Source organism: Petromyzon marinus, chromosome 25 (assembly GCF_048934315.1).
Source record: "Petromyzon marinus isolate PM22_M1 ecotype Great Lakes invasive population chromosome 25, UKy_Petmar_22M1.pri1.0, whole genome shotgun sequence".
NCBI classification, from domain to species: Eukaryota; Metazoa; Chordata; class Hyperoartia; order Petromyzontiformes; family Petromyzontidae; genus Petromyzon; species Petromyzon marinus.
In genome coordinates, this window is record NC_133691.1 from 15,419,299 (window position 1) to 15,445,370 (window position 26,072).

At 47.6% G+C, this 26,072-nt stretch overlaps 2 protein-coding genes across 2 annotated transcripts in view; both read left to right on the forward strand.

Annotated features, from left to right (window-relative positions):
- The first annotated feature begins 1,715 nt into the window (after positions 1 to 1,715).
- Positions 1,716 to 8,938, forward strand: LOC142929092 (uncharacterized). Its single transcript, XM_076069544.1, has 3 exons — positions 1,716 to 1,776; positions 1,830 to 1,988; positions 6,280 to 8,938. Exons 1-3 carry the CDS (start codon positions 1,716 to 1,718, stop codon positions 8,928 to 8,930), a joined length of 2,871 nt encoding a protein of 956 aa, XP_075925659.1. The 3' UTR covers positions 8,931 to 8,938.
- A 380-nt stretch (positions 8,939 to 9,318) lies between these two features.
- LOC142929154 (uncharacterized) overlaps positions 9,319 to 26,072 on the forward strand; it is a 216,479-nt gene continuing 199,725 nt past the window's right edge. The window contains exon 1 of the mRNA XM_076069793.1: positions 9,319 to 9,664. Within this exon, the coding sequence (XP_075925908.1) occupies positions 9,319 to 9,664 (346 nt within the window). The remainder of the gene's footprint in view (positions 9,665 to 26,072) is intronic.

A 26,072-nucleotide genomic window follows, 5' to 3' on the forward strand; every position in this document is an offset into this window, starting at 1 on the left:
CCGCGTTACCGGTTGTCTTAGTTTTGGGGAATTCTGTGTCCAGAACTCTGATCCACAGTAACGATGAAACAAACACAATGTAGAAAAAAGAACAGTTGCAACTGTTACAGGAAATTGAAAGGCATTTTATTACAAAAAAAAACATCATTTACCATTCACACAAACACTATAGTATTATAGTAGTTCGAAAATTAGACTGTGCAAAATAGTCATGTGTAATGATGAAAAATAATTGAAGATAACATTCATCATTATCTTATTGCAATATATGAACGTGTAATGGCAAATTAAAACGAAGCGATACGATTTCACAATCCTTTACAGCGATACACTTAATCCAATGAAGTTGAATGTGAACGCTGAAACACGTAAATATTACTGAACATAGCGTGGATAGAAGAAACTGATTTATCTAAATATACATACAATTGAAACATCAATAAAGCAGGCTGCTGGAATGGATGCTCCAGGCGCCACTCTACGCGTGAGTGGTGCCAGTGGACTGAGAGGCCGTGCCAGGAGTCGCTGTCGCTGGCTGCTCAATGACCACCACCCTCTCGGCCGCTGCAGGGAGGGCGCGGCGCTGAGCCTTGAACTTCAGCTTCCCGTCTTCAGTCAAGCAGCAGCTCACACTCTGCGGGTCCACGTCCCTGGGCAGCTGCGTCTCCCTGTGGAACTCCTGGCAGCTGTGGCTGTAGCTGCCGCTGCTGACTTCTCTGCTCTTCACCTCGCGCCGTCCGGCCACCACCAGCTTGTCTCCAGACACCTTCACGGCCAGGTCCTGTGGGGAGAAGTCCTGCACGTCCAGGGACGCGACAAACCCGCCTCCCTGCTCCTGTGGATCTTCAATCTGGAACCCACTGCTCACGGCCGGCTGCTGCAGCAGTGCGTCTCCGAGGCTGCCCGGAGCCCGCGTGTGGCTGCTGAGCTGATCGACTCCACGGAAGATTATCTCCATCCTCTCGATCTCGCTCCTCATGTCTCGCTGCAGCTGCTGGAAGAGACTTTCACCGCGGGGGTTCCAGACCGGCCAGCCTGGCCAGACGCTCCTCTCCATCACGTGCATCGCAGAGAAGTAAACACTCAGGGCCATGCTTGTTGATGTGCTTCACAGTGAGGCTCGCTTCAGCTGTGAGCGTTGCTCCCTCCTCTGCCGATGTTCTGCCAGTGCAGCTACAGGAGCTGCTTTTATAGCCCTGGCAGTAGCTACGAGCAGATGCCAGGGGCAGATAGAAGCGTCCAGAATGACGCAGCTGCTCCCAGGGGCTTCCTCCATTCGCACAGAATCTAGAGCGTCACTCGTGTCTCAGATGTGAATAATTAGTATTGTATTACAATTCTATAAACAATACAGTGTTGTAGTGCATCACGTGTTGATGTTCCATTGCACAGCCACGTTCCAAATGCTATAATGACGTAAAAGCCGTGGAAACCTCTGACGTCACGGTGACGTCATGGCCCGGTGACGTCACGGCAGAGGTCAGAGTGGAGTCGGCTCCTGGAGAGGCAACCACCTCGCCCCACGCTGCTCCTCCACTTCGAGTTCTTCAGAGAACTTCGCCACCACCACCATGGCGATCTTCACGGCTGTCCTCACTTTGGTTCTGCTGCTCACGCAGCCGATGGTGGAGCTCCTCGGAGGATCTCGGCGTGGGGGTTCGGACATTAACGGCTCCAACACCACCACCACCACCACGATCAACTACTCCGGACTCATGAAGAACGTCTCTCCACCAGCAGCGGTCGCCACCTGGGGACCGATGTTCAGTAGCCACAGTGAGGACATTGTGGACAGCGTGCTCCCTGCCCTCCTGCAGGCTATGGGTGAGCTGAGCAGCAGCTGCCAGGCCATAGTGGACAGCGCGCTCCCTGCTCTGCTCCACGCTGTGGGTCAACTGTACAGCGGCTGCAAGGAGGCCATCAGCTCCACCGTGCTGCTGAACACCCTGCACATCGCCGTGCATCTCTGGCGTTTCATACGTCGCCAAGTGAGTGAGCAACATCCATCATCATCACCACCATCAGCCATGGTCAATCCACTAGTGGGTAGAGACCAACACGACCCGTCGCCACCTCCCACGATGCCGCTGTGCAGTAATCCACCCAGCACCTGCACGTGGAGCGATTTCATTGCTTCATCTCCCCACTGGGCACCCTCTCGGATGACCCCCTCGCAGCCCGTCGGCATCACTCGCCGCCTTCACACCTCCACCGATCCCCCTCAACTCCACTCACGGTGTCTTCAACAGCCTGGTTGGGCACTGGAACAGTATCCCGGACAGTGCCGGATTAAGCTCGTGCGGGTCCTGTAGCTTATATTATAAAGGTGCCCAGAATAAAAAAAACACAATTATAAAACACGAAGTTTTTAACTTGCATTGTAAAGTAATTGTAATTTTACTATAGTAATAGAGCAAGTACAGAATCACTGAACCGGGATTTATAGCGTGGGATCATTTAGCACGGGGCCCTTGAAAGTGCGGGGCCCCCAGCTAATGATTATTTTGTTCCGAGGATAATCCGGCACTGATCACGGATTGAGTATGAGGAGCAGTGATGAGATTTAAAGTATTTTTTTACATGTTATTAAAATGTTATGTTTAATAGAAAATATAATGTTGTTTGTCTCTTAGCTGTGATTCTTAAAAACACTGTTGTTACTCAATGGTCTTTCGGTAAAGTCAGGTAGAAAAAATAAAAAAAATAGAATACGACGTTTCGATTGCAACCCAAGCAGTCGTCATCAGGTGAAACTAAATTTGAGAGAGAGAGACCAAACACAGACAGGGAGACACAAAGATCCCCCGTATAGCCTGCACAGACTGTAGGGGCAAGTGCTGTTAGCGAGCACCTGTGAAGGCCGGAACAGTACACGAGGGGGTGGGTGGCCAGCACCACGCCCGACCGCCTTTGTCTCCCTAGTGGCGATGTTTACACACCGCACCAGGTACTCATTTGAGGCTGAGTCGACCTAGGGGAGGCCCGGGACCGGTTCAGATAATCGTCACTGGTGTTGGCCGTGAGCGGGAATCGAACCCGGGTCGCCAGGTTCATAGCGCAGCATAGCGCTAACAGCTGCACCACCGCTCCCCACAACAGGGAGACACACAAGCAGAGAAGGACGGTGATCAACCAGGCAAAGTATTATTTGTTGTGTTGGCCGACTCAATGAGTTGCATTACATTTCTAAGTTTGCTGAGTTTGATCTTCTTTCTATCAGCTTGTACCCTCTGTAAATTTCACCCCCACTATCTCGCCCGTTACGGCAGCCCCTCCGCTCCCACTCCCCCTCGGAGTAGCCGAGGGATTAGCCGGGGTATGCTTGCTCTGCGATCTTACATTTACTTGCAAATCCCACCACAAACGTATATAGTGTAACCTTTGGTTGCAGTAGCTCTCTCGCTACATTTCTTCCTGTCTCAGCAGTCCGCCTGCTGTATTATTTCACCTGAAGACGATTGCTTGTGTTACGATCGAAACGTCGTGATCTACAGTGAAACCTTGGATTGCGAGTAACTTGGTCTGCGAGTGTTTTGCAAGACGAGTATAGTACTATAGTGTTGTGACCACTTGTATACTGTTTACTATAGTACTATGGTGTTGTGACCACGTGTATACTGTTTACTATAGTACTATAGTGTTGTGACCACGTGTATACTGTTTACTATAGTACTATAGTGTTGTGACCACATGTATACCGTTTACTACAGTACTATAGTGGTGTGACCACGTGTGTACTGTTTACTATAGTACTATAGTGGTGTGACCACGTGTACACTGTTTACTACAGTACTGTAGTGTTGTGACCACGTGTGTAATGTTTACTACATTACTATAGTGTTGTGACCACGTGTGTAATGTTTACTACAGTACTATAGTGTTGTGACCACGTGTATACTGTTTACTACAGTACTATAATGTTGTGACCACGTGTATACTGTTTACTATAGTACTATAGTGTGACCACGTGTATACTGTTTACTACAGTACTATAGTGTTGTGACCACGTGTATACTGTTTACTACAGTACTATAGTGTTGTGACCACGTCTATACTGTTTACTACAGTACTATAGTGTTGTGACCACGTGTATACTGTTTACTATAGTACTATAGTGTTGTGACCACGTGTATACTGTTTACTACAGTAATATAGTGTTGTGACCACGTGTATACTGTTTTCTATAATACCATAGTGTTGTGACCACGTGTATATTGTTTACTACAGTACTGTAGTGTTGTGACCACGTGTATACTGTTTACTATAGTACTATGGTGTTGTGACCACGTGTATTCTGTTTACTATAGCACTATAGTGTTGTGACCACGTGTATACTGTTTACTACAGTACTATAGTGGTGTGACCACGTGTATACTGTTTACTACAGTACTATAGTGTTGTGACCACGTGTATACTGTTTACTACAGTACTATAGTGTTGTGACCACGTGTGTACTGTTTACCACAGTACTATAGTGTTGTGACCACGTGTATACTGTTTACTATAGTACTATAGTATTGGGACCACGTGTATACTGTTTACTACAGTACTATAGTGTTGTGACCACGTGTATACTGTTTACTATAGTACTATAGTGTTGTGACCACGTATATACGGTTTACTATAGTACTATAGTGTTGTGACCACGTGTATACTGTTTACTACAGTACTATAGTGTTGTGACCTAGTGTGTACTGTTTACTATAGTACTATAGTGTTGTGACCACGTGTGTACTGTTTACTATAGTACTATAGTGTTGTGACCACGTGTATACTGTTTACTACAGTACTATAGTGTTGTGACCACGTGTATACTGTTTACTACAGTACTATAGTGTTGTGACCACGTGTATACTTTTTACTATGTTACTATAGTGTGACCACGTGTATACTGTTTACGACAGTACTATAGTGTTGTGACCACGTGTATACTGTTTACTACAGTACTATAGTGTTGTGACCACGTCTATACTGTTTACTACAGTACTATAGTGTTGTGACCACGTGTATACTGTTTACTATAGTACTATAGTGTTGTGACCACGTGTATACTGTTTACTACAGTACTATAGTGGTGTGACCACGTGTATACTGTTTACTACAGTACTATAGTGTTGTGACCACGTGTATACTGTTTACTACAGTACTATAGTGTTGTGACCACGTGTGTACTGTTTACCACAGTACTACAGTGTTGTGACCACGTGTATACTGTTTACTATAGTACTGTAGTGTTGTGACCACGTGTATACTGTATTTGCTATCGTACTATAGTGTTGTGACCACGTGTATACTGTTTACTACAGTACTATAGTGTTGTGACCACGTGTGTACTGTTTACTACAGTACTATAGTGTTGTGACCACGTGTATACTGTTTACTATAGTACTATAGTGTTGTGACCACGTGTATATTGTTTACTACAGTACTATAGTGTTGTGACCACGTGTATACTGCGGGATTGTGGGTAATCGTCTCCCATGCTCGGTCTCAGTCGGTGTGCCTCACTCGTATAGTCAACATCCGTGCGAACTTATCTTGTTTACTATAGTACTATAGTGTTGTGACCACGTGTATACTGTTTACTACAGTACTATAGTTTTGTGACTACGTGTTTACTGTTTACTACAGTACTGTAGTGTTGTGAATACGTGTGTGTGCGTAAAGCATTTTTTTATTTTGTGTCCATGTGTAGTGACTGTTCTTTAGTAACTGTACTGCAAGTGAAAGTCGTCCTACACAATACCCATCCTCTATCTCGTCTCCCTCACACCAGCCACGATTAAATGTAATTAATAAATTTGATTACTTTATATTAAATAATAAAAATATAAAAAGGTATTTTGTATTAAAAAAATTTATATGAATACGGTATTTTTGGTTTGTGGAACGAATCATCTGAGTTTCCATTATTTCTTATGGGGGAAATTCGCTTTGATATACGAGTGCTTTGGATTAAGAGCACATTTCCAGAAGGAATTATGCTCGCAATCCAAGGTTTCACTTTATTAGTTATTTTTCTATCTACGTGACTTTACCGAAAGAAACCAAAGAGTATGCTGTTGTTAGTTTAAATGTTTGGTAAGTAAGACTTAGTCTGTGCTGCTCTCCAGTTGCCTGGATGAAAAGTGGCCCAAGTTTTTCCCAATCCTGGCTTCCTGGCTCAAAAACGTAAAAAACAAACTCGCAAGTCTGTCCCCAGGGTCACAACGCACTCACAGACACGGAGCAGGGAGATTCAGCTAATGACGCAGTTGATGTTTTTCGTAACTTTTGCAGAGAGCGATGAGAATGAGGATGAGGACCGGAAGGAGGAAGATTTCCCGGGCGCTGCAGAGAAAGAAAGGTGGAGGTCTCGGCCGAGCACCGAGTCCCCGGGCTCATATGGCCGCGGCACGGAGACGAAAGCGGCGGGCGCAGGGGAGGGGAAGCAACCCCGGCACCAAGCAGAGCTGCGCTCCTCACCTGAAGAATCCAGCTCCACTCAGGCCATCGCTCCCACTGGGGCCATCGCCTCCACCTCCACTCGGGCCATTGCCTCCATCTCTACTCGGGCCATCGCCTCCACCGCTGCCATCGCCTCCCCCGCTGCCATCGCCTCCACCTCCACTCAGGCCATCGCCTCCATCTCTACTCAGGCCATCGCCTCCCCCACTGATATCAACTCCACCTCCACTGCTTACATCGTCTCCACCTCCACTCGGGCCATCGCCTCCACCTCCACTCGGGCCATCGCCTCCACCTCCACTCGGGCCATCGCCTCCACCTCCACTCGGGCCATCGCCTCCACCTCCACTCGGGCCATCGCCTCCACCTCTACTCAGGCCATCGCCTCCACCTCTACTCAGGCCATCGCCTCCACCTCCACTCAGGCCATCGTCTCCATCTCTACTCAGGCCATCGCCTCCCCCACTGATATCAACTCCACCTCCACTGCTTCCATCGCCTCCACCTCCACTCGGGCCATCGCCTCCACCTCTACTCAGGCCATCGCCTCCACCTCCACTCGGGCCATCGCCTCCACCTCTACTCAGGCCATCGCCTCCACCTCTACTCAGGCCATCGCCTCCATCTCTACTCAGGCCATCGCCTCCACCTCTACTCAGGCCATCGCCTCTACCTCTACTCAGGCCATCGCCTCCACCTCTACTCAGGCCATCGTCTCCATCTCCACTCAGGCAATCGCCTCCACCTCCACTCGGGCCATCGCCTCCACCTCTACTCAGGCCATCGCCTCCACCTCTACTCAGGCCATCGTCTCCACCTCAACTCAGGCCATCGCCTTCACCTCTACTCAGGCCATCGCCTCCACCTCTACTCAGGCCATCGCCTCCACCTCTACTCAGGCCATCGTCTCCACCTCAACTCAGGCCATCGCCTCTACCTCTACTCAGGCCATCGCCTCCATCTCTACTCAGGCCATCGCCTCCACCTCTACTCAGGCCATCGCCTCCATCTCTACTCAGGCCATCGCCTCCACCTCTGCTCAGGCCATCGCCTCCACCTCTACTTATGCCATCGTCTCCACCTCTACTCATGCCATCGTCTCCACCTCTACTCAGGCCATCGCCTCTACCTCTACTCAGGCCATCGCCTCCATCTCTACTCGGGCCATCGCCTCCACCGCTGCCATCGCCTCCCCCGCTGCCATCGCCTCCACCTCCACTCAGGCCATCGCCTCCATCTCTACTCAGGCCATCGCCTCCCCCACTGATATCAACTCCACCTCCACTGCTTACATCGTCTCCACCTCCACTCGGGCCATCGCCTCCACCTCCACTCGGGCCATCGCCTCCACCTCCACTCGGGCCATCGCCTCCACCTCCACTCGGGCCATCGCCTCCACCTCCACTCGGGCCATCGCCTCCACCTCTACTCAGGCCATCGCCTCCACCTCTACTCAGGCCATCGCCTCCACCTCCACTCAGGCCATCGTCTCCATCTCTACTCAGGCCATCGCCTCCCCCACTGATATCAACTCCACCTCCACTGCTTCCATCGACTCCACCTCCACTCGGGCCATCGCCGCCACCTCCACTCGGGCCATCTTCTCCACCTCCACTCGGGCCATCGCCTCCACCTCTACTCAGGCCATCGCCTCCACCTCCACTCGGGCCATCGCCTCCACCTCTACTCAGGCCATCGCCTCCACCTCCACTCGGGCCATCGCCTCCATCTCTACTCAGGCCATCGCCTCCACCTCTACTCAGGCCATCGCCTCCATCTCTACTCAGGCCATCGCCTCCACCTCTACTCAGGCCATCGCCTCTACCTCTACTCAGGCCATCGCCTCCACCTCTACTCAGGCCATCGTCTCCATCTCCACTCAGGCAATCGCCTCCACCTCAACTCGGGCCATCGCCTCCACCTCTACTCAGGCCATCGCCTCCACCTCTACTCAGGCCATCGTCTCCACCTCAACTCAGGCCATCGCCTTCACCTCTACTCAGGCCATCGCCTCCACCTCTACTTATGCCATCGCCTCCACCTCTACTCAGGCCATCGCCTCCATCTCTACTCAGGCCATCGCCTGCACCTCTACTCAGGCCATCGCCTCCACCTCTGCTCAGGCCATCGCCTCCACCTCTACTTATGCCATCGTCTCCACCTCTACTCATGCCATCGTCCCCACCTCTACTCAGGCCATCGCCTCTACCTCTACTCAGGCCATCGCCTCCATCTCTACTCAGGACATCGCCCCCACTGCTGCCATCGCCTACACCTCCAATCGGGCCATCGGCTCCACTGCTGCCATCGCCTCCATCTCTACTCAGGCCATTGCCTCCACCACTGATATCAACTCTACCCCCACTGCTGACATCGACTCCACCTTTACTCCTGCCATTGCCTCAACCTTCACTTCTGCCATCGCCTCCACTGCCACTATCGCCACCACCGCCACTCGCACCATCACCTCCACCCATGAGTAATCAAGCTAACCCCCAGGATTGGGAGCTCCCTGCTTTCCACCTGCCTCCACCTCCACCAGAGCCCTGGGCTCCTCCACCCCACCGTGATACCAGACCGGGCCCGGCACACGAGTCTTTTGCTCCCTGTTCTTCACGGCAGCGTTACCGCAAGTCCCGCAACAGCCGCCTTCCTCCCCGCCTCCGCAAACCTCCTCTCGAATCCTCAACTCCACTGCTGCCATCGCCTCCATCTCTACTCAGGCCATTGCCTCCACCACTGATATCAACTCTACCCCCACTGCTGACATCGACTCCACCTTCACTCCTGCCATTGCCTCAACCTCCACTTCTGCCATCGCTTCCACTGCCACTATCGCCACCACCGCCACTCGCACCATCACCTCCACCCATGAGTAATCAAGCTAACCCCCAGGATTGGGAGCTCCCTGCTTTCCACCTGCCTCCACCTCCACCAGAGCCCTGGGTTCCTCCACGCCACCGTGATACCAGACCGGGCCCGGCACACGAGTCTTTTGCTCCCTGTTCTTCACGGCAGCGTTACCGCAAGTCCCGCAACAGCCGCCTTCCTCCCCGCCTCCGCAAACCTCCTCTCGAATCCTCAACTCCATCCGCATTGATTCGTCCCAACCACCCAGACCGAGAGCACCTTCCCACCCGCCTCGCTCCACCTGCAGGGCAGTGGATCCCCCCCCAGCCCAGGTGCAACGGCCGGGGTCCCGCGTACGGAGTCCCAGGTGCCCCTTCTGCCTGGCACCACTCCCACGAGTCGCGCTTCACGCGGCGTCCCGCCCTCCTCCCCACGCCTCCACCGGATCAGTGGATTCCTCCCCACCTTCGTCCCAGCCGAGCGGCTCCTGCTCCACACTGGGCCACCCGTCCCACTTTTGTTCCGTGCCGCTCCACAGATTTCCACGATAGACATCATCATCCGCCCCTTGTCCAACCCACACCACTGCATCACCATAGCCCGGCGACATTCACGGACTACTCACACACGTGACTCCTGCTGGTCGGGTGACCGTGATGAACTATATGTGTCGCGTTGATGGCCATGTGATGGACATTGTTTTGAGTGGCAGAGCAGGTGGTTGTCAGGATTAATACATTTGTGTTGTTATTGGACACTGCAGTGTGCGTGTGAGTTGCTGTGCGGTGCAACAGAGCACGTATTTGGTGTCGATCTTCGCGTGTGTGTGATTGTGGGGAGCGGTAGTGTCATGGTTAACGCTACACCGCGCTTCGAAACCCAGGTTTGACCCGAGTTAGCTTTCCGCACACGGCCACAGCCGGTGCAAGCAGTTGCGCAACTCGGTTGCACACAACTGAAGTCACTCTACACGTGGAAGTCTCTGCAACAAATTTGCTTGGCGATTGGTGGCCAGAACCACGAGCGATCCACACAGCACAGGGTGCTGGTCAGTCTGACCAACCACCCATTTCACCTGACTTTCCACAAAATCACCATTAATGTTCCTTTCCAGGGCAGTGACACCAACTCTGCCAAAGTGTTTTAGGAACTAATGCTGTGTATGTTCGGCAGAAACTCTGCACGATTCTGCTGATAAGACACTTAATTTCGAAACCATTTGAGAATGTCGTATTTATAATAAACGTGCACCATTTTTTAGCTGCTTGCCGCCCCTGTACATAGTACCTCTGTATTGATTACAAGTCCTGTGTGCTCACCATTGTACCATGGCATGTGCCTAGGTGGCACTACCGGATGGCTCCCATCCATAGCTGCCAGGCCATCGGCCAGCGCGATAAATATTCGACGCCAACCAACAAATATTTATTCCCACGAGGGGTGACGGGAACCGAACCAGGGATGTCCAGAGCAATCAACTCGTTAATGCGGGAGACCTGAATAGTTCCCGGCGCGTGACACAGTAACGCTGTTCGGCTGGCGACAGCACTCTGCTGCCGTATGCAACAACACACTCCACCCCGTTGACAACCTGGGACAGAACCGCGCCAATGCTGGTGTTGGTTGCGTCAGTATCAAGGACACACGGCATGGCAAAGTCAGAGTAGCGGAGGGGAATTGCGAAGCGCAACAAATGCGGCTTCCTCCTCCCCCCAATGAAACCTCTGACCCATAACCGTCAAGGCGTGGAGAGGTTTTGCGAAGGTAGCGAACCCAGTGACAAACCGGCGATAATAAGACGCAAAACCAATAAAACTCTGCACCTGCATCATCAACGTGGGGGTCGGCCACGTCCGAACACACGTGGTTTTGTCGGGATCTATCGCAATGCCCGATTTACTGACAATATGACCGAGATACTGCACGGATTTCTCAAGGGGGTAACACTTCTGCGGCTTGAATTTGAGATGGGCCGCTCGCATTTTAAGAAAGACAGCGCGTAACCAATCAAGATGTTCTTTGAACGTACGGCTGAAGACGATGACATCGTCGAGGTATTGTAAGCATGAGTCCCATTGAAGTCCAGCCAGCACCAGCTCCATCAGTCATTGGAACGTAGCCGGTGCTGCGTGGAGTCCCATGGGAAGCTGATTTAATTCAAACAGGCCTTGAGGTGTTCGAAAAGCCGTTTGGGTTTAGAGGCCTCATTTAGTGGCAAATGCCAAAATCCGGACAGGAGATCAAGGGTGGAGAAGTTCTGTGCTCCCGCCAGAGCGTCCAGGGAATCGTCCATCCGAGGGAGAGGATACGCGTCAGCCACCGATATCTTATGAAGCTTCCTAAAGTCGACACACAACTGCAAGCTACCATCGTGCTTCTTAATGTGGTGGGTAATTGTCAGGCGTAATACGCCGCCACCACTACTGGAAAATATGTAGCTGCAGTCAGGGCCCAACAGGGGGCAATAGCGGGTCCGGCCTGTACCAAGTAGGACTCGTAGGTAAGGCAATTTGGAGGGCGGTTTGGAACCGGAGGTGGACACCCCAGGCCCCCAGTGGGGGCTGGGGGATTGCGCCGACATCTCCGGGGCCGGTGGGTCGTCGTCCTCTTCATCTGGAGACCTGGTACGTATTGTTCGCCTAGTCTCCATAATCTATAGTTAATTAACTAACGTTTGGCCACTTCCAACACCAGTTGTAGTGGGCTCAAATGGAGACTCGGGCTTCTATAGGAGACAACACGTTTATTTAACATTAACACGCTAAAACTAGATTCAAAGTTTTCGTGACTGCAGGAATTACTCTTTGGTTCTTTCGGTAAAGTCACGTTGACAGAAAATAAATTAAATAATAGAATACACCGTTTTTCCAGTGTCGCTCCTCCTATAATTTTGTTGACGGACAAATGGACAAAGGGCACAATAGCTTAGTGTTTGTGTATGTTATGTTTTTAAGAGAAGACAAGTTTGTAAATATATTTTTCCCCCGGGAAACGCTGGGTACTTCCCGCTGGTACTGATATGAAAATATATATTTTAAACTGTGCCAAAATCAATCAAAACGAACAACAGTAGATCAGAATTAAATCTCCAATGTTTGATATTTTATCATCCGCATAGGCGAGTGATGGTCAGGATGTTGTGTATGTGTAGTCACATAGAATTGGTCACTACGTAGCATAGCGCTGGCTGCTGGCAGGGAAGGGGATCTGCAGAGTGAAGCAGCCCTGTTTGACAGCAGACCACGTAATAGACCTGAGAAGGATCTCGGGTAGGACACGTCGAGAGCCTGCTAGTAGATTCTAGAAGGGGAGCGTGGCCGGAGTGGAGCGAGGCCACGCTAACAGGATTAAAGGGAACCCCGAGCAGGGGATGAGGGCCATCGTTTGGAGTGGGATCGCCGTCGTCGTCGTCGTTGCTGTTGAAGATCGTCGCCTTCGCCGCTGTCGTCATCCACTTGATAATTGTGCTGCTAGCAGTAGTTGCCTGTCTTAGTTCAGCGCCATCAGTGTCAGATGGCGAGCGTTGTGTTGTAGGCTAGCCACGAGTGCAGAGTTGCGTTTAAGCGAGGGACAGAGCGTTGTATTACAGCAGAGAGTGTGTAACAGTATGCTCGGTGTGTAATTAAAGAATTGCCTCGAAGAAGTTACGTCTCCAAGTTAGTCACTATATATTTTTTCATGGGCATGGCTAGAGTTGTCACCTGTCCAGGAATTACCATTTGTGTTTAGGTGGTGGGTATTCATTCTTACGAGATATAGCACCCGCATTGTGTCGTTTACTGTGTAGTTCTGATAATTCTAGACTGAGTGCTGACTGAGAAATCTGTCCAGGCTTTGTCTACAGTCAAAAATGTGGCAATCTCATAGCAGCACCCTCCTGCGTCTCCAGTGTGAATATGCTGTAGAGTAAGTTTTCAACGCAGCGTATGTTTGCATGCTGAACTTCTTTCGCACCGTACGCAGGCAACCATGCTTATTAGAGGTGCGGGGGAATAACAAAATGAACAAAAAGAACAGGGACACAACTTGAAAACATAGAAGTGCATTTATACGTGGGGCGGTTGTTGAAGGGGGAGAGGGATGAAAATTATTAAGAGAGGCGTATCAGGGCAGAGCACAGTGCTGATTGGAATCTGAACTTAAATCATGAAACGTAACAAAGCCATTTTCCTAAAGCAGAACGTTTTTTAATCAGTGGATATGACCTGCAACAACAGATGCATCACAAACATGGCCATTGACGAAGACAATGGAACCAATGTTGAGAAGTGCACAAGGAAGTATAGAGATGCACATGCTAGGAATTAAACTGAGAATGGAAGACGGACACGTCAATTGGGCATCATATGCAAATTAAAGGCATAATTTTAGTTTAGAAAGGTGGGGTGAGGCAGGACACACAACTTGAAGAGATGACGGCCGGTGGTCGTGACTAACGTGGGAATGGGAGCTAAAGGAGGGAACACAACCAATAGAGCGTCCACTGCGAAGATGGATCGAATAAATCAACCGGTGGGCAGTAGCCAGACAGATTTTTGCATTGCAAATCCGCAAGAGATGGTGATGGCTTCGGACAGAAGTGGAGAAATCACGGCTGGAGATGGTGACGGCTGCATAAGCAGCTTTGTAAAACATTTACACGATATCACCTTCAAAAACAACCATTCACTAAAACACATTTTCATTAAATGTGTATTCAGAAAGATAAACTAAAACAGTACAGGAATTATATCGTCTTTATTTTGCTAATTTTACAATAAAGGGTATTTTTTTCATTGCACTAGTTTAAGATAAAAACATTTTTTGCCGAAATAATGACATTAATAGGCACATTAATTGAAAGTGCAATTTTAAATTAACCGTGTAATTATTCGATAGTTTTGGTTAGAGTCTGTGCCTGTGTTAGAGTGCCGGAAAAAGTCCTGGCAAGGATTATTCAACATCACCTTGCCAGGCATGCTGAGAAGAGGATTGGGGAGCCCCATTGTGGTTTCAGGCCAGGGCAGCCACAGATGCCACATCTTCCTTCCGTTTGCTACAGCAGAGGAGTGTTGAATTCCGACAGGACTTACATCTCTGCTTTATTGACCTGGTCAATGCCTATGATACCATCAATAGGTCTGGACTCTGGGTTGTTCTTCATGCTTTCGGAGTCTCTGACTCTCTGCTCACAATAATTAAGGACTTCCATAATATTGAGCAGGGCCGAGTAAAGCTACTTGGCCGGAAGACGAAGCTATTCCCCGTTAACCTTGGGGTTCGACAGTAATGTCCTCTGGCTCCGTACACTGTTTAAAATATTTTTGGTCCACGTCGTTCGAGAAACCTTCCATGTCCGTACCGGAGCAATCTATATCTGATATAGATACAATGGGAGGCGGATTGATGCCCGGGTGCGCTTGAGAGCTTGCTCCCGATTTGTCATCCATGTTACGTATGCGAATGATCTAGACCTGGAGCGTGCCACTAGACAGGGGTGGGGAACGTCCGGCCGGCCGGCCATGAGGCCTGCGAAATCATTTGGTCTGGCCCTGCCAAGGCAACCGCAGGCGGGACTCGAAATTCAATCAATCTTGGAGCAAACCTGGAAAAGCAGTTGCGAGTAGCAACATCATCAATACCAGCTAACATCATCAATACCAGCTAACATCATCAATGCCAGCTAAAATCTCCACACGCCTCACCAAAGAGAAGCAGTTCCAGCCATCGCATTAGGGGTGAGTTAATAAAATGTTTGACCAAATATAATAGGCCAATTTTTAAGTTGATGATTTTGTATGGCCCCCGAATGATGTTATAAATATCCACATGGCCCTTGGCACAAAAAAGGTTCCCCACCCCTGCACTAAGAGGTGGGGCATTAACCATCAGCCCCACCAAAACTAAGCACCTGCCTCGCTATGTTGTGCCATTAAACAAGGGGTGGGCAATTTTTTTTACTCACGGGCCACAATGGGTTCTAAAATTTGACAGAGGGGCCGGGCAAGGAACAGATGGATGGAGTGTTTGTGTGAACTAATATAAATGACATGTAAAAATCATTACATGAAAGGATTTGGCCTTTAACAGGTAGCAAAGCATTTATTTGCAAGGCAATTTAACAAATTGCACGAACATGAACAATACAAAAACATGTCGTAACGTGACTGATCAAACATCATGAAAACATCTGAGGCCTGCGCCCAAACCAATTACCACACTCCCGGTCAAAGTGCTCCATCTAATGGGGAAATGAGGGCATTACAGGTGAAAGGTAAAATTTAATTTAATAATATTTGGACACGTTCAGGGGGCCGGATTAAAAAGCCCAGCCCATGTCTGCATTAAACCCTCCACCCCTTAACTCCCCATTGGTGATGGGGCAGTTGTAAATTGGATTAGTTTTCCACATCTGGATAGTGTGCTTATGACCAACTCCGGTTTGACAGAAGAGGTCTCACTCCGAATCAGTCGAGCGGCATTATCTTTTCATCGGTTGCATAACGCTGTGTGGAAGCTACCTGATATCTGTCGCTCCACAGCAGTCTTTGGATCTTCTCGGCCATGGTCATGCCCTTCCTTCTCGATGCTTGCCAAACGTGGACCCCCCTAATGGAACATCTTCGCCGGTTATAAACATTCAGGATGGCCTTCCTACGATCCATCCTGGGTTTAACCAGGCTGGATTGTGTGAGCTCACAATCCTTGACAGATCTGGACAAAGTCCCATCGGTAAGCGCCTCCAGCAGGTAATGCTACATTGGCTGGGTCATATACCACGCCTCCCTAACAACTGCTTTAAAGGGGGATAAACAGGCGCGGCACGGGCTAGAGAAGAGATTAAATGATGTGGTACAAGAGGATGTGGAACTGAATTGACTTGCGAATGACTGGTACCACCAGTGTAAAGCGCGGCCTATGTGGAGGAGACTCATGATGGACGATACTGGGCAGTTGGAGGTAGTCGCCCTCCAGCAACAACAGAGGGCAGCAGAGAGACGCTCACAACAAGGAGCAGAGCCTTAGGCGGCTAAAACACATCAAGTTGGCACAGTAGGGGAGGCACAGCTGACGCATCTGCCACTCATCTCTGTCAAACCATGGCAACTGAATCTGACCCGTGATCACGTGGCCATAAAGTGCACTTAGCCTGGCACAAGTGCCGTAGCAACGTCACAGCCACTTATTGGCGGTTGTTGTCTGTGTGTGTGCAATTGTAGTGACTCATTTCGCCCCTTACGACAAGCAAGCCAGCATCAGGACGCAAGGTATTTGAACATAAAATGTTTTTATAAATTTGTATGTATTTTATGTTTCATACACGATCCCGACAGTCCTCGACTTATGAACTCAATTAGTTCCTGGGACCCGTTCGTGAGTCAAACGGTTTGTAAGTGGGAACACAATAATGTACACACGTGCGTGCACGCACACACGAGCACAAACACTGGAAGCGCGAGGATGACACAACTCGTGGAGGATCGCTCCGCTGAAAAAAAATAGATCCTCGGTTCAGTTTGCAAGTGCGAGTTCGCGTTGTAATTCTCAATGTTAAAACACATTTCATGGAAGCTGGTTCCTAAGTGCGGAAATTCGTAAGTCGAGTGGTTCGTAAGTCGATGCCTGCATGTATGTGTAATGTTTATTTGTGACTGTAAACGGAAAAATCCGTGTAGCCAGTTACCCAGTTAGTTTCGGTGGAAACAGCTGGAACCCACTAACAGAGTTAATTTTGTGGTGGAGAGAAACCCAGCCAGTAAGGAAACTCGAGGCATACATTATTGTAATAGCAGTATGACTTACATGGCTATAGCAGCTTTGATGAAAAATCTTGAAGATAACATTTACCATTATCTTATTGCAATATATGAAAGTGTCATGGCAAATTAAAACGATGTGAAACAATTTAACAATCCTGTACAGCGATACACATAATCAAATTAAGTTAACTGGAAACGCTGAAACACCTACATATTAGTGAACATATCGTGAATAGAAGAAACTGATTTAACAAAGTATCCACACAATTAAAACATCAATGAAGCAGGTTGCTGGAATGGATGCTCCAGGCGCCACTCTACGCGTGAGTGGTGCCAGTGGACTGAGAGGCCGTGCCAGGAGTCGCTGTCGCTGGCTGCTCAATGACCACCACCCTCTCGGCCGCTGCAGGGAGGGCGCGGCGCTGAGCCTTGAACTTCAGCTTCCCGTCTTCAGTCAAGCAGCAGCTCACGCTCTGCGGGTCCACGTCCCTGGGCAGCTGCGTCTCCCTGTGGAACTCCTGGCAGCTGTGGCTGTAGCTGCCGCTGCTGACTTCTCTGCTCTTCACCTCGCGCCGTCCGGCCACCACCAGCTTGTCTCCAGACACCTTCACGGCCAGGTCCTGTGGGGAGAAGTCCTGCACGTCCAGGGACGCGACAAACCCGCCTCCCTGCTCCTGTGGATCTTCAATCTGGAACCCACTGCTCACGGCCGCCTGCTGCAGCAGTGCGTCTCCGAGGCTGCCCGGAGCCCGCGTGTGGCTGCTGAGCTGATCGACTCCACGGAAGATTCTCTCCATCCTCTCGATCTCACTCCTCATGTCTCGCTGCAGCTGCTGGAAGAGACTTTCACCGCGGGGATTCCAGACCGGCCAGCCTGGCCAGACGCTCCTCTCCATCACGTGCATCGCAGGGAAGTAAACACTCAGGGCCATGCTTGTTGATGTGCTTCACAGTGAGGCTCGCTTCAGCTGTGAGCGCTGTTCCCTCGTCCGCCGATGTTCTGCCAGTGCAGCTACAGGAGCTGCTTTTATAGCCCTGGCAGTAGCTACGAGCAGATGCCAGGGGGAGCCAGAAGCGTCCAGAATGACGCAGCTGCTCCCAGGGGCTTCCTCCATCCGCACAGAATCAAGAGCGTGACTCGTGTCTCAGGCTGCAGTTTGTGACAAGTTCACTACAATAGCATTTAGTTCACCCTGCCAATGTGTAAGTATCAAACTATAGCATTACGTATATTTTAAAAATAACCATTGTACAGAATTGATAGTTTTTTATTAAGTGAAATGTAAGGGACATTCGTTGTCTTTGTGTGACTCAGTCTTTCCTGATAAGGCTGATGATGTCATTGTGCTGTGTAAGCGAGAATTTAAGTTTCGGTTTGTATCACCCTTCAAAGTGTAGTAATTTCAATTAAATATAGAATAGCGCATCACTCTGTTTTACATTCATTATCAGTGCTGAGTGAATTCCATGGCAGTAAACTGCTCACAAACTGCAGCCTGAGACACGAGTCACGCTCTTGATTCTGTGCGGATGAGGGAAGCCGATGGGAGCAGCTGCGTCATTCTGGACGCTTCTGGCTCCCCCTGGCATCTGCTCGTAGCTACTGCCAGGGCTATAAAAGCAGCTCCTGTAGCTGCACTGGCAGAACATCGGCGGAGGAGGGAACAGCGCTCACAGCTGAAGCGAGCCTCACTGTGAAGCACATCAACAAGCATGGCCCTGAGTGTTTACTTCCCTGCGATGCACGTGATGGAGAGGAGCGTCTGGCCAGGCTGGCCGGTCTGGAACCCCCGCGGTGAAAGACTCTTCCAGCAGTTGCAGCGAGACATGAGGAGCGAGATCGAGAGGATGGAGATAATCTTCCGTGGAGTCGATCAGCTCAGCAGCCACACGCGGGCTCCGGGCAGCCTCGGAGACGCACTGCTGCAGCAGCCGGCCGTGAGCAGTGGGTTCCAGATTGAAGATCCACAGGAGCAGGGAGGCGGGTTTGTCGCGTCCCTGGACGTGCAGGACTTCTCCCCACAGGACCTGGCCGTGAAGGTGTCTGGAGACAAGCTGGTGGTGGCCGGACGGCGCGAGGTGAAGAGCGGAGAAGTCAGCAGCGGCAGCTACAGCCACAGCTGCCAGGAGTTCCACAGGGAGACGCAGCTGCCCAGGGACGTTGACCCGCAAAGCGTGAGCTGCTGCTTGACTGAAGACGGGAAGCTGAAGTTCAAGGCTCAGCGCCGCGCCCTCCCTGCAGCGGCCGAGAGGGTGGTGGTCATTGAGCAGCCAGCGACAGCGACTCCTGGCACGTCCTCTCAGTCCACTGGCACCACCCATGCGTAGAGTGGCGCCTGGAGCATCCATTCCAGCAACCTACTTTATTGACGTTTCAATTGTATGGATATTGAGTTAAATCAGTTTCTTTTATCCACGCTATGTTCAGTAATATTTACGTGTTTCAGCGTTCACATTCAACTTCATTGGATTAAGTGTATCGCTGTAAAGGATTGTCAAATTGTATCGCATCGTTTTAATTTGCCATTACACGTTCATATATTGCAATAAGATAATGATACATGTTATCTTCAAGTATTTTTCATCATTACACATGACTATTTTCCACAGTCTAATTTTCGAACTACTATAATACTATACAGTTTTTGTGAATGGTAATGTTTGTTTTTTGTAATAAAATGCCTTTCAATTTCCTGTAACAGTTGCAACTGTTCTTTTTTCTACATTGTGTTTGTTTCATCGTTACTGTGGATCAGAGTTCTGGACACAGAATTCCCCAAAACTAAGACAACCGGTAACGCGGCCTCATTGCTCCCTGTCCATGACAACTCCCAAGGTGCCAGGCTCACGCCGTCGGCCCTGCCGAGTCACTTCCACTAAGAATTTGGGATTGGCTTGCAATGATCTAAGATCAATCTTACCACTTCACATTTCACTTGTATCATCCTTCAATTGGTAGTAAATCCTTCGCTAAGGAATTGGTCCTCAAATCGTGGGGACAAGCGTACCACAGAAAAATTAGTTGACATTTAATGTTTGCGACACAGAGAATGTAAATAGTTACATGACAACATCGCTGCTGTAGCAGTGTAAGTCACGCTGCTATTAACATATTCTATGTCTCGAGTTTCCTGGCTGGCTGCTGGCTGTGCTTCTCTCCACCCCAACAATAACTCCGTTGTTAGTGGGTGCAGGAGACAATAGGGACACCAACAAGGTGGGAATAACCAGAACAGTATTTGAAGACTGACACGGTTCATTTAAAATTGCACTTTCACTGTATGCGCCAATTAACGTCATTCATTTTGACAAAATAACTTGTTTTATCCTAGACAATTAGAAACTAAACCTTAAGACATTAAACTAGTACAATTAAAATGAACGATTCATTGTAAAGTTAGCAAAATAAATAAATGATCTAATTCATATACTATATTCTTGGTTCTTTCGGTGAAGTCACGTAGAAGGGAAACAATAAAATCATATTTTTCGATTTGAAGCTTTCGTGACTGCAAGGATTCATCTTCTTTGGTTCTTTCGGTAAAGTCACGTAGAATGAGAATAAAATAATTAAAAAACACAATAAAATTCTCACGACGTTTCGACCACAACGCAAGCGGCCGTCTTCAGGTGAAAGGTACAGAAGTGTCGGGACGACAGAGCTTCAATGAACGATGTTAAGATTCGTAGCGACTTTTATGCTGGTTGGGAGAAGTGAGGCACCTTGACAAAGGGTTTTACATATCAATAGCTGAAGGATTAGCTTGTGACTGGTCACGGAAATGGCTATGTTAAAGTCAAAATCTACACATCCACAGAGGCAACTAGTAATTTAGCATTGAAATAGCTAAGGGATTAGCTTGTGACTGGTCACAGGAAAGGCTATGGTAAAGTCAAAACCTACACATCCACAGAGGCAACTAGTAATTTAGCATTGAAATAGCTAAGGGATCAGCTTGTGCAAATAGCTGAGGGATTAGCTTGTGAATGGTCACGGAAACGGCTATGTTAAAGTCAAAACCTACACATCCACAGAGGCAACTAGTAATTTAGCATTGAAATAGCTGAGGGATTAGCTTGTGACTGGTCACAGAAATGGCTATCTTAAAGTAAAGACCTACACATCAACAGAGGCAACTAGTAATGTAGCATTGAAATAGCTAAGGGATTAGCTTGTGACTGGTCACAGAAACAGATGTTAAAGTAAAGGCCTACACATCCACAGAGCTTCAATGAACGCTGTTAAAATTCGTAGCGACTATTAAGCTGGTTGGGAGAAGTGAGGCACCTTGACAAAGGGGTTTACATATCAAATAGCTGAGGGGTAAGCTTGTGACTGATCACGGAAATGGCTATGTTAAAGTCAAAACCTACACATCCACAGAGGCACCTAGTACAAATCAAACAGGATAATTTAGCATTGAAATAGCTAAGGGATTAGCTTGTGACTGGTCACGGAAATAGCTATGTTAAAGTCAAAACCTACACATTCACAGAGGCAACTAGTAATTTAGCATTGAGATAGCTAAGGGATTAGCTTGTGACTGGTCACAGGAATGGCTATGTTAAAGTCAAAACCTACACATCCACAGAGGCAACTAGTAATTTAGCATTGAAATAGCTAAGGGATTAGCTAGTGCAAATAGCTGAGGGATTAGCTTGTGACTGGCCACGGAAATGGCTATGTTAAAGTCAAAAGCTACACATCCACATAGGCAACTAGTAATTTAGCATTGAAATAGCTAAGGGATTAGCTTGTGACTGGTCACATAAATAGATGTTAAAGTAAAGGCCTACACATCCACAGAGCTTCAATGAACGCTGTTAAGATTCGTAGCGACTTTTAAGCTGGTTGGGAGAAGTGAGGCACCTTGACAAAGGGGTTTACATATCAAATAGCTGAGTGGTTAGCTTGTGACTGATCACGGAAATGGCTATGTTAAAGTCAAAACCTACACATCCACAGAGGCACCTAGTACAAATCAAACAGGATAATTTAGCATTGAAATAGCTAAGGGATTAGCTTGTGACTGGTCACGGAAATAGCTATGTTAAAGTCAAAACCTACACATTCACAGAGGCAACTAGTAATTTAGCATTGAGATAGCTAAGGGATTAGCTTGTGACTGGTCACAGGAATGGCTATGTTAAAGTCAAAACCTACACATCCACAGAGGCAACTAGTAATTTAGCATTGAAATAGCTAAGGGATTAGCTAGTGCAAATAGCTGAGGGATTAGCTTGTGACTGGCCACGGAAATGGCTATGTTAAAGTCAAAAGCTACACATCCACATAGGCAACTAGTAATTTAGCATTGAAATAGCTAAGGGATTAGCTTGTGACTGGTCACATAAATAGATGTTAAAGTAAAGGCCTACACATCCACAGAGCTTCAATGAACGCTGTTAAGATTCGTAGCGACTTTTAAGCTGGTTGGGAGAAGTGAGGCACCTTGACAAAGGGGTTTACATATCAAATAGCTGAGTGGTTAGCTTGTGACTGATCACGGAAATGGCTATGTTAAAGTCAAAACCTACACATCCACAGAGGCACCTAGTACAAATCAAACAGGATAATTTAGCATTGAAATAGCTAAGGGATAAGCTTGTGACTGGTCATAGAAATACCTATGTTAAAGTCAAAGCCTACACATCCACAGAGGGACCTCGTACATGGACGCCAAAGGGGGCTGCAACAACTCAACTGTCATACAGTAAAGCGATGTGAAAAACCTAATTCTAAATTACATCAATATAATAAATGTACTCAATATATTCTTCAATAAGCTGAGCTGTTAACATTAACTGGGTATACACTACACTATATAATGAATATCACATAGTAAACCAATAAAATCTAAATTATAAACTACCTCAATGTTATTTCACAATGTTATATGGTGAAAAAACGGGTGGATTCTTACCTTCCTCACCACGGACAGCTACGTTCAGACGGACGAGTCCATCCATGGTTGGAGCGGAGGAGGAAGGAGGGGAGAAACAGCTGCGAGGCGCTGTTATACTCCATGTTATAAACCATACCATTAACCGTGGTGTGAGAGGTATTAAAAGTCAGTGCCAGCGAAAGAGCTACGGTCTGAAGGTCCTCGTAAAATACGATTAATTAAGAACCGAATTGGTTTAAACATCTTCCCAATGGTTACTAAGCCAGAATCCATCTTCTCGGTTGAAATTGTCTCTGTTTGTATATGTGGATGGCCTCATGAACGAATCTCTCATGGTAGCCGGTTGGTTTGCACATCGCTTAACTGTATGACAGTTGAGTTGTTGCAGCCCCCTTTGGCGTCCATGTACGAAGTGCCTCTGTGGATGTGTAGGCTTTGACTTTAACATCTATTTCTGTGACCAGTCACAAGCTTATCCCTTAGCTATTTCAATGCTAAATTACTAGTTGCCTCTGTGGAAGTGTAGGTTTTGACTTTAACATAGCCATTTCCGTGACCAGCCCCAAGCTAATCCCTCAGCTATTTGATATGTAAACCCCTTTGTCAAGTTGCCTCACTTCTCCCAACCAGCTTAAAAGTCGCTACGAATCTTAACAGCGTTCATTGAAGCTCTTTGGATGTGTAGGCCTTTACTTTAACATCTATTTCTGTGACTAGTCACAAGCTAATCCCTTAGCTATTTCAATGCTAAATTACTAGTTGCCTCTGTGGATGTGTAGGTTTTGACTTTAACATAGCCATTCCTGTGACCAGTGACAAGTTAATCCCTTAGCTATTTCAATGCTAAATTACTAGTTGCCTCTGTGGATGTGTAGGTTTTGACTTTAACATAGCCATTTCCGTGACCAGTCACAAGCTAATCCCTCAGCTATTGATATGTAAACCCCTTTGTCAAGGTGCCTCACTTCTCCCAACCAGCTTAAAAGTCGCTACGAATCTTAACATCGTTCATTTAAGCTCTGTCGTCCCGACAGTTATGTACCTTTCACCTAAAGACGGCCGCTTGCGTTGTGGCCAAAACGTCGTGAGAATTTTATCGTGTTATTTTATTATTTTATTCTCATTCTACGTGACTTTACCGAAAGAACCAAAGAAAATAAAATAATAAAGATATAAAACAATAAAATTCTCACAAATCAAAATTCAGATACTGTTGATTTATTCACTCCATCTCCGCACTTGACACTGCCGGTTGTGTTCCCTCCTTAGCTCCCATTCCCACGTTAGTCTCGACCACCGGCCGTCATCACTTCAAGTTGTGTGTCCTGCCTCACCCCACCTTTCTAAACTACAATTACGTCCTTAATTTGCATATGATGTGCAATTGACGTGTCCGTCTTCCAGTATCAGTGTTTTTCTTAGGATGTGCATCATCTCTACGCTTCCTTGTGCATTTCTAAACATTGGTTCTATTTTCCGTTTGTGATGCATCTGTTTGAAAAAAACGTTCTGCTTAAGGCATATGGCTCAGTTACGTTTCATTATTAAGTTAAGATAATAATAAGCACTTTGCTCTGCCATGATACGCCTCTCTTAATCATTTTCATCCCTCTTCACCTTCAACAACCGCCCTACGTGTAAATGCACTTCTGTGTTTTCAAGGCTGTGTCCCTGTTCTTTTTGCGTTCAGTTTGTTATTCCCCTGCACCTCCAATAAGCATGGTTGGCAGCGTACGGTGCGAAAGAAGTTCACCATGCAAACATACGCTGCGTTGAAAAATTATTCTATTGACTGCAGACCAAACCTGGACAGATTTCTCAATACGAGTGCAATATCGAGGGTACAGATCAATACCACCTGAACACAGATGCTAATTCCCGGACGGGTGGCAACTCTAGCCATGCCCATGCAAACATACACAACATCTTGACCATGAATCGCCTATGCGGCAGATTAAATATCAAGCTTTTAACATTGAATTCCGATTTACTTTTGTTCGATTTGATTTATTTTGGCGCAGTTTCAAGTAAGTATTTTTGATATAATTAATGTATTGCCATTTACTGTATAATTATGATAATAGACCAAGCACTGAGACATTGCCCAGGGTTGGTCTACAATCGAAAAGGTGGCAACCCCATAGCACACCCTCATGTGTTCCAGTGTTAACACATCGTATTTCGATTTAAAGCTTTCGTGACTGCAAGGATTAATCTTCTTTGGTTCTTTCGGTGAAGTCACGTAGAATGAGAATAAAATAATAAATTGATAAAATAAAATAACACAATAAAATTATCACAACGTTTCGGCCACAGCGCCTCGCAGCTGTCTCTCTCCCCCTCCTCTGTTCCGACCATGGATGAACTCGTCCGTTTTAACGGGGCCCGTAGCTATCCGTGTTGCTAAAGTTTAGGGTAAGAATCCACCCATTTTTTCGCCATATAGCATTGTGATATATAACGACTTATTGTTGGTAGCTTAGCTGATTGGAGAATATACAGAGTTTACTGATAACATTGAGGTAATTTATATTTTAGTTTTTTATTGGTCCACTATGTAGTATTCATTATATATTGTCCTGTATACCCAGTTACTATGAATAGCTCAGATATGACTTCAGATATTGACTTCTACATAGCCATTACTGTGAACAGTCACAAGCTAATCACTCAGTTATTTCAATGCTAAATTCTCCTGTTTGATTTGTACAAGGTGCCTCTGTGAATGTGTATGCTCTGACTTTAACATAGCTATTTCTGTGACCAGTCACAAGCTAATCACTCAGCCATTTCAATGCTAAATTATATGCTAATTCCTTTGTCAAGGCGCTTTCTTTCTTCTCACACAGCTTAAAGGTCGCGATCTGAGCGTGGCTTATTCGCTCCAGCGCTGTCCTCCAGACAGTCTCGTCCCTTCACCTGATGAAGGCCGCTTGTGTTGTGGCCGAAACATCGTGAGAATTTTATTGTGTTATTTAATTTTATAAATTTATTATTTTTTCTCATTCGACGTGACTTTACCGAAAAAACCAAAGAAGATGAACACATCGTATGTTTGTATCTTGAACTTCTATCGCACCGTACGTAGCCCACCGTGCTAATCGGAGGAATGAGGTGAGCGGGATTCGAA

Bases quoted from the DNA above. Each gene is read 5' to 3' on its own strand.
- LOC142929092 (XM_076069544.1), top strand. From the start codon at position 1,716: ATGAAGAACGTCTCTCCACCAGCAGCGGTCGCCACCTGGGGACCGATG. The intron at 1,777-1,829 runs GTGAGGACATTG...GCTATGGGTGAG, and splicing joins ACCGATGTTCAGTAGCCACA to CTGAGCAGCAGCTGCCAGGC. The intron at 1,989-6,279 runs GTGAGTGAGCAA...TAACTTTTGCAG, and splicing joins GGCGTTTCATACGTCGCCAA to AGAGCGATGAGAATGAGGAT.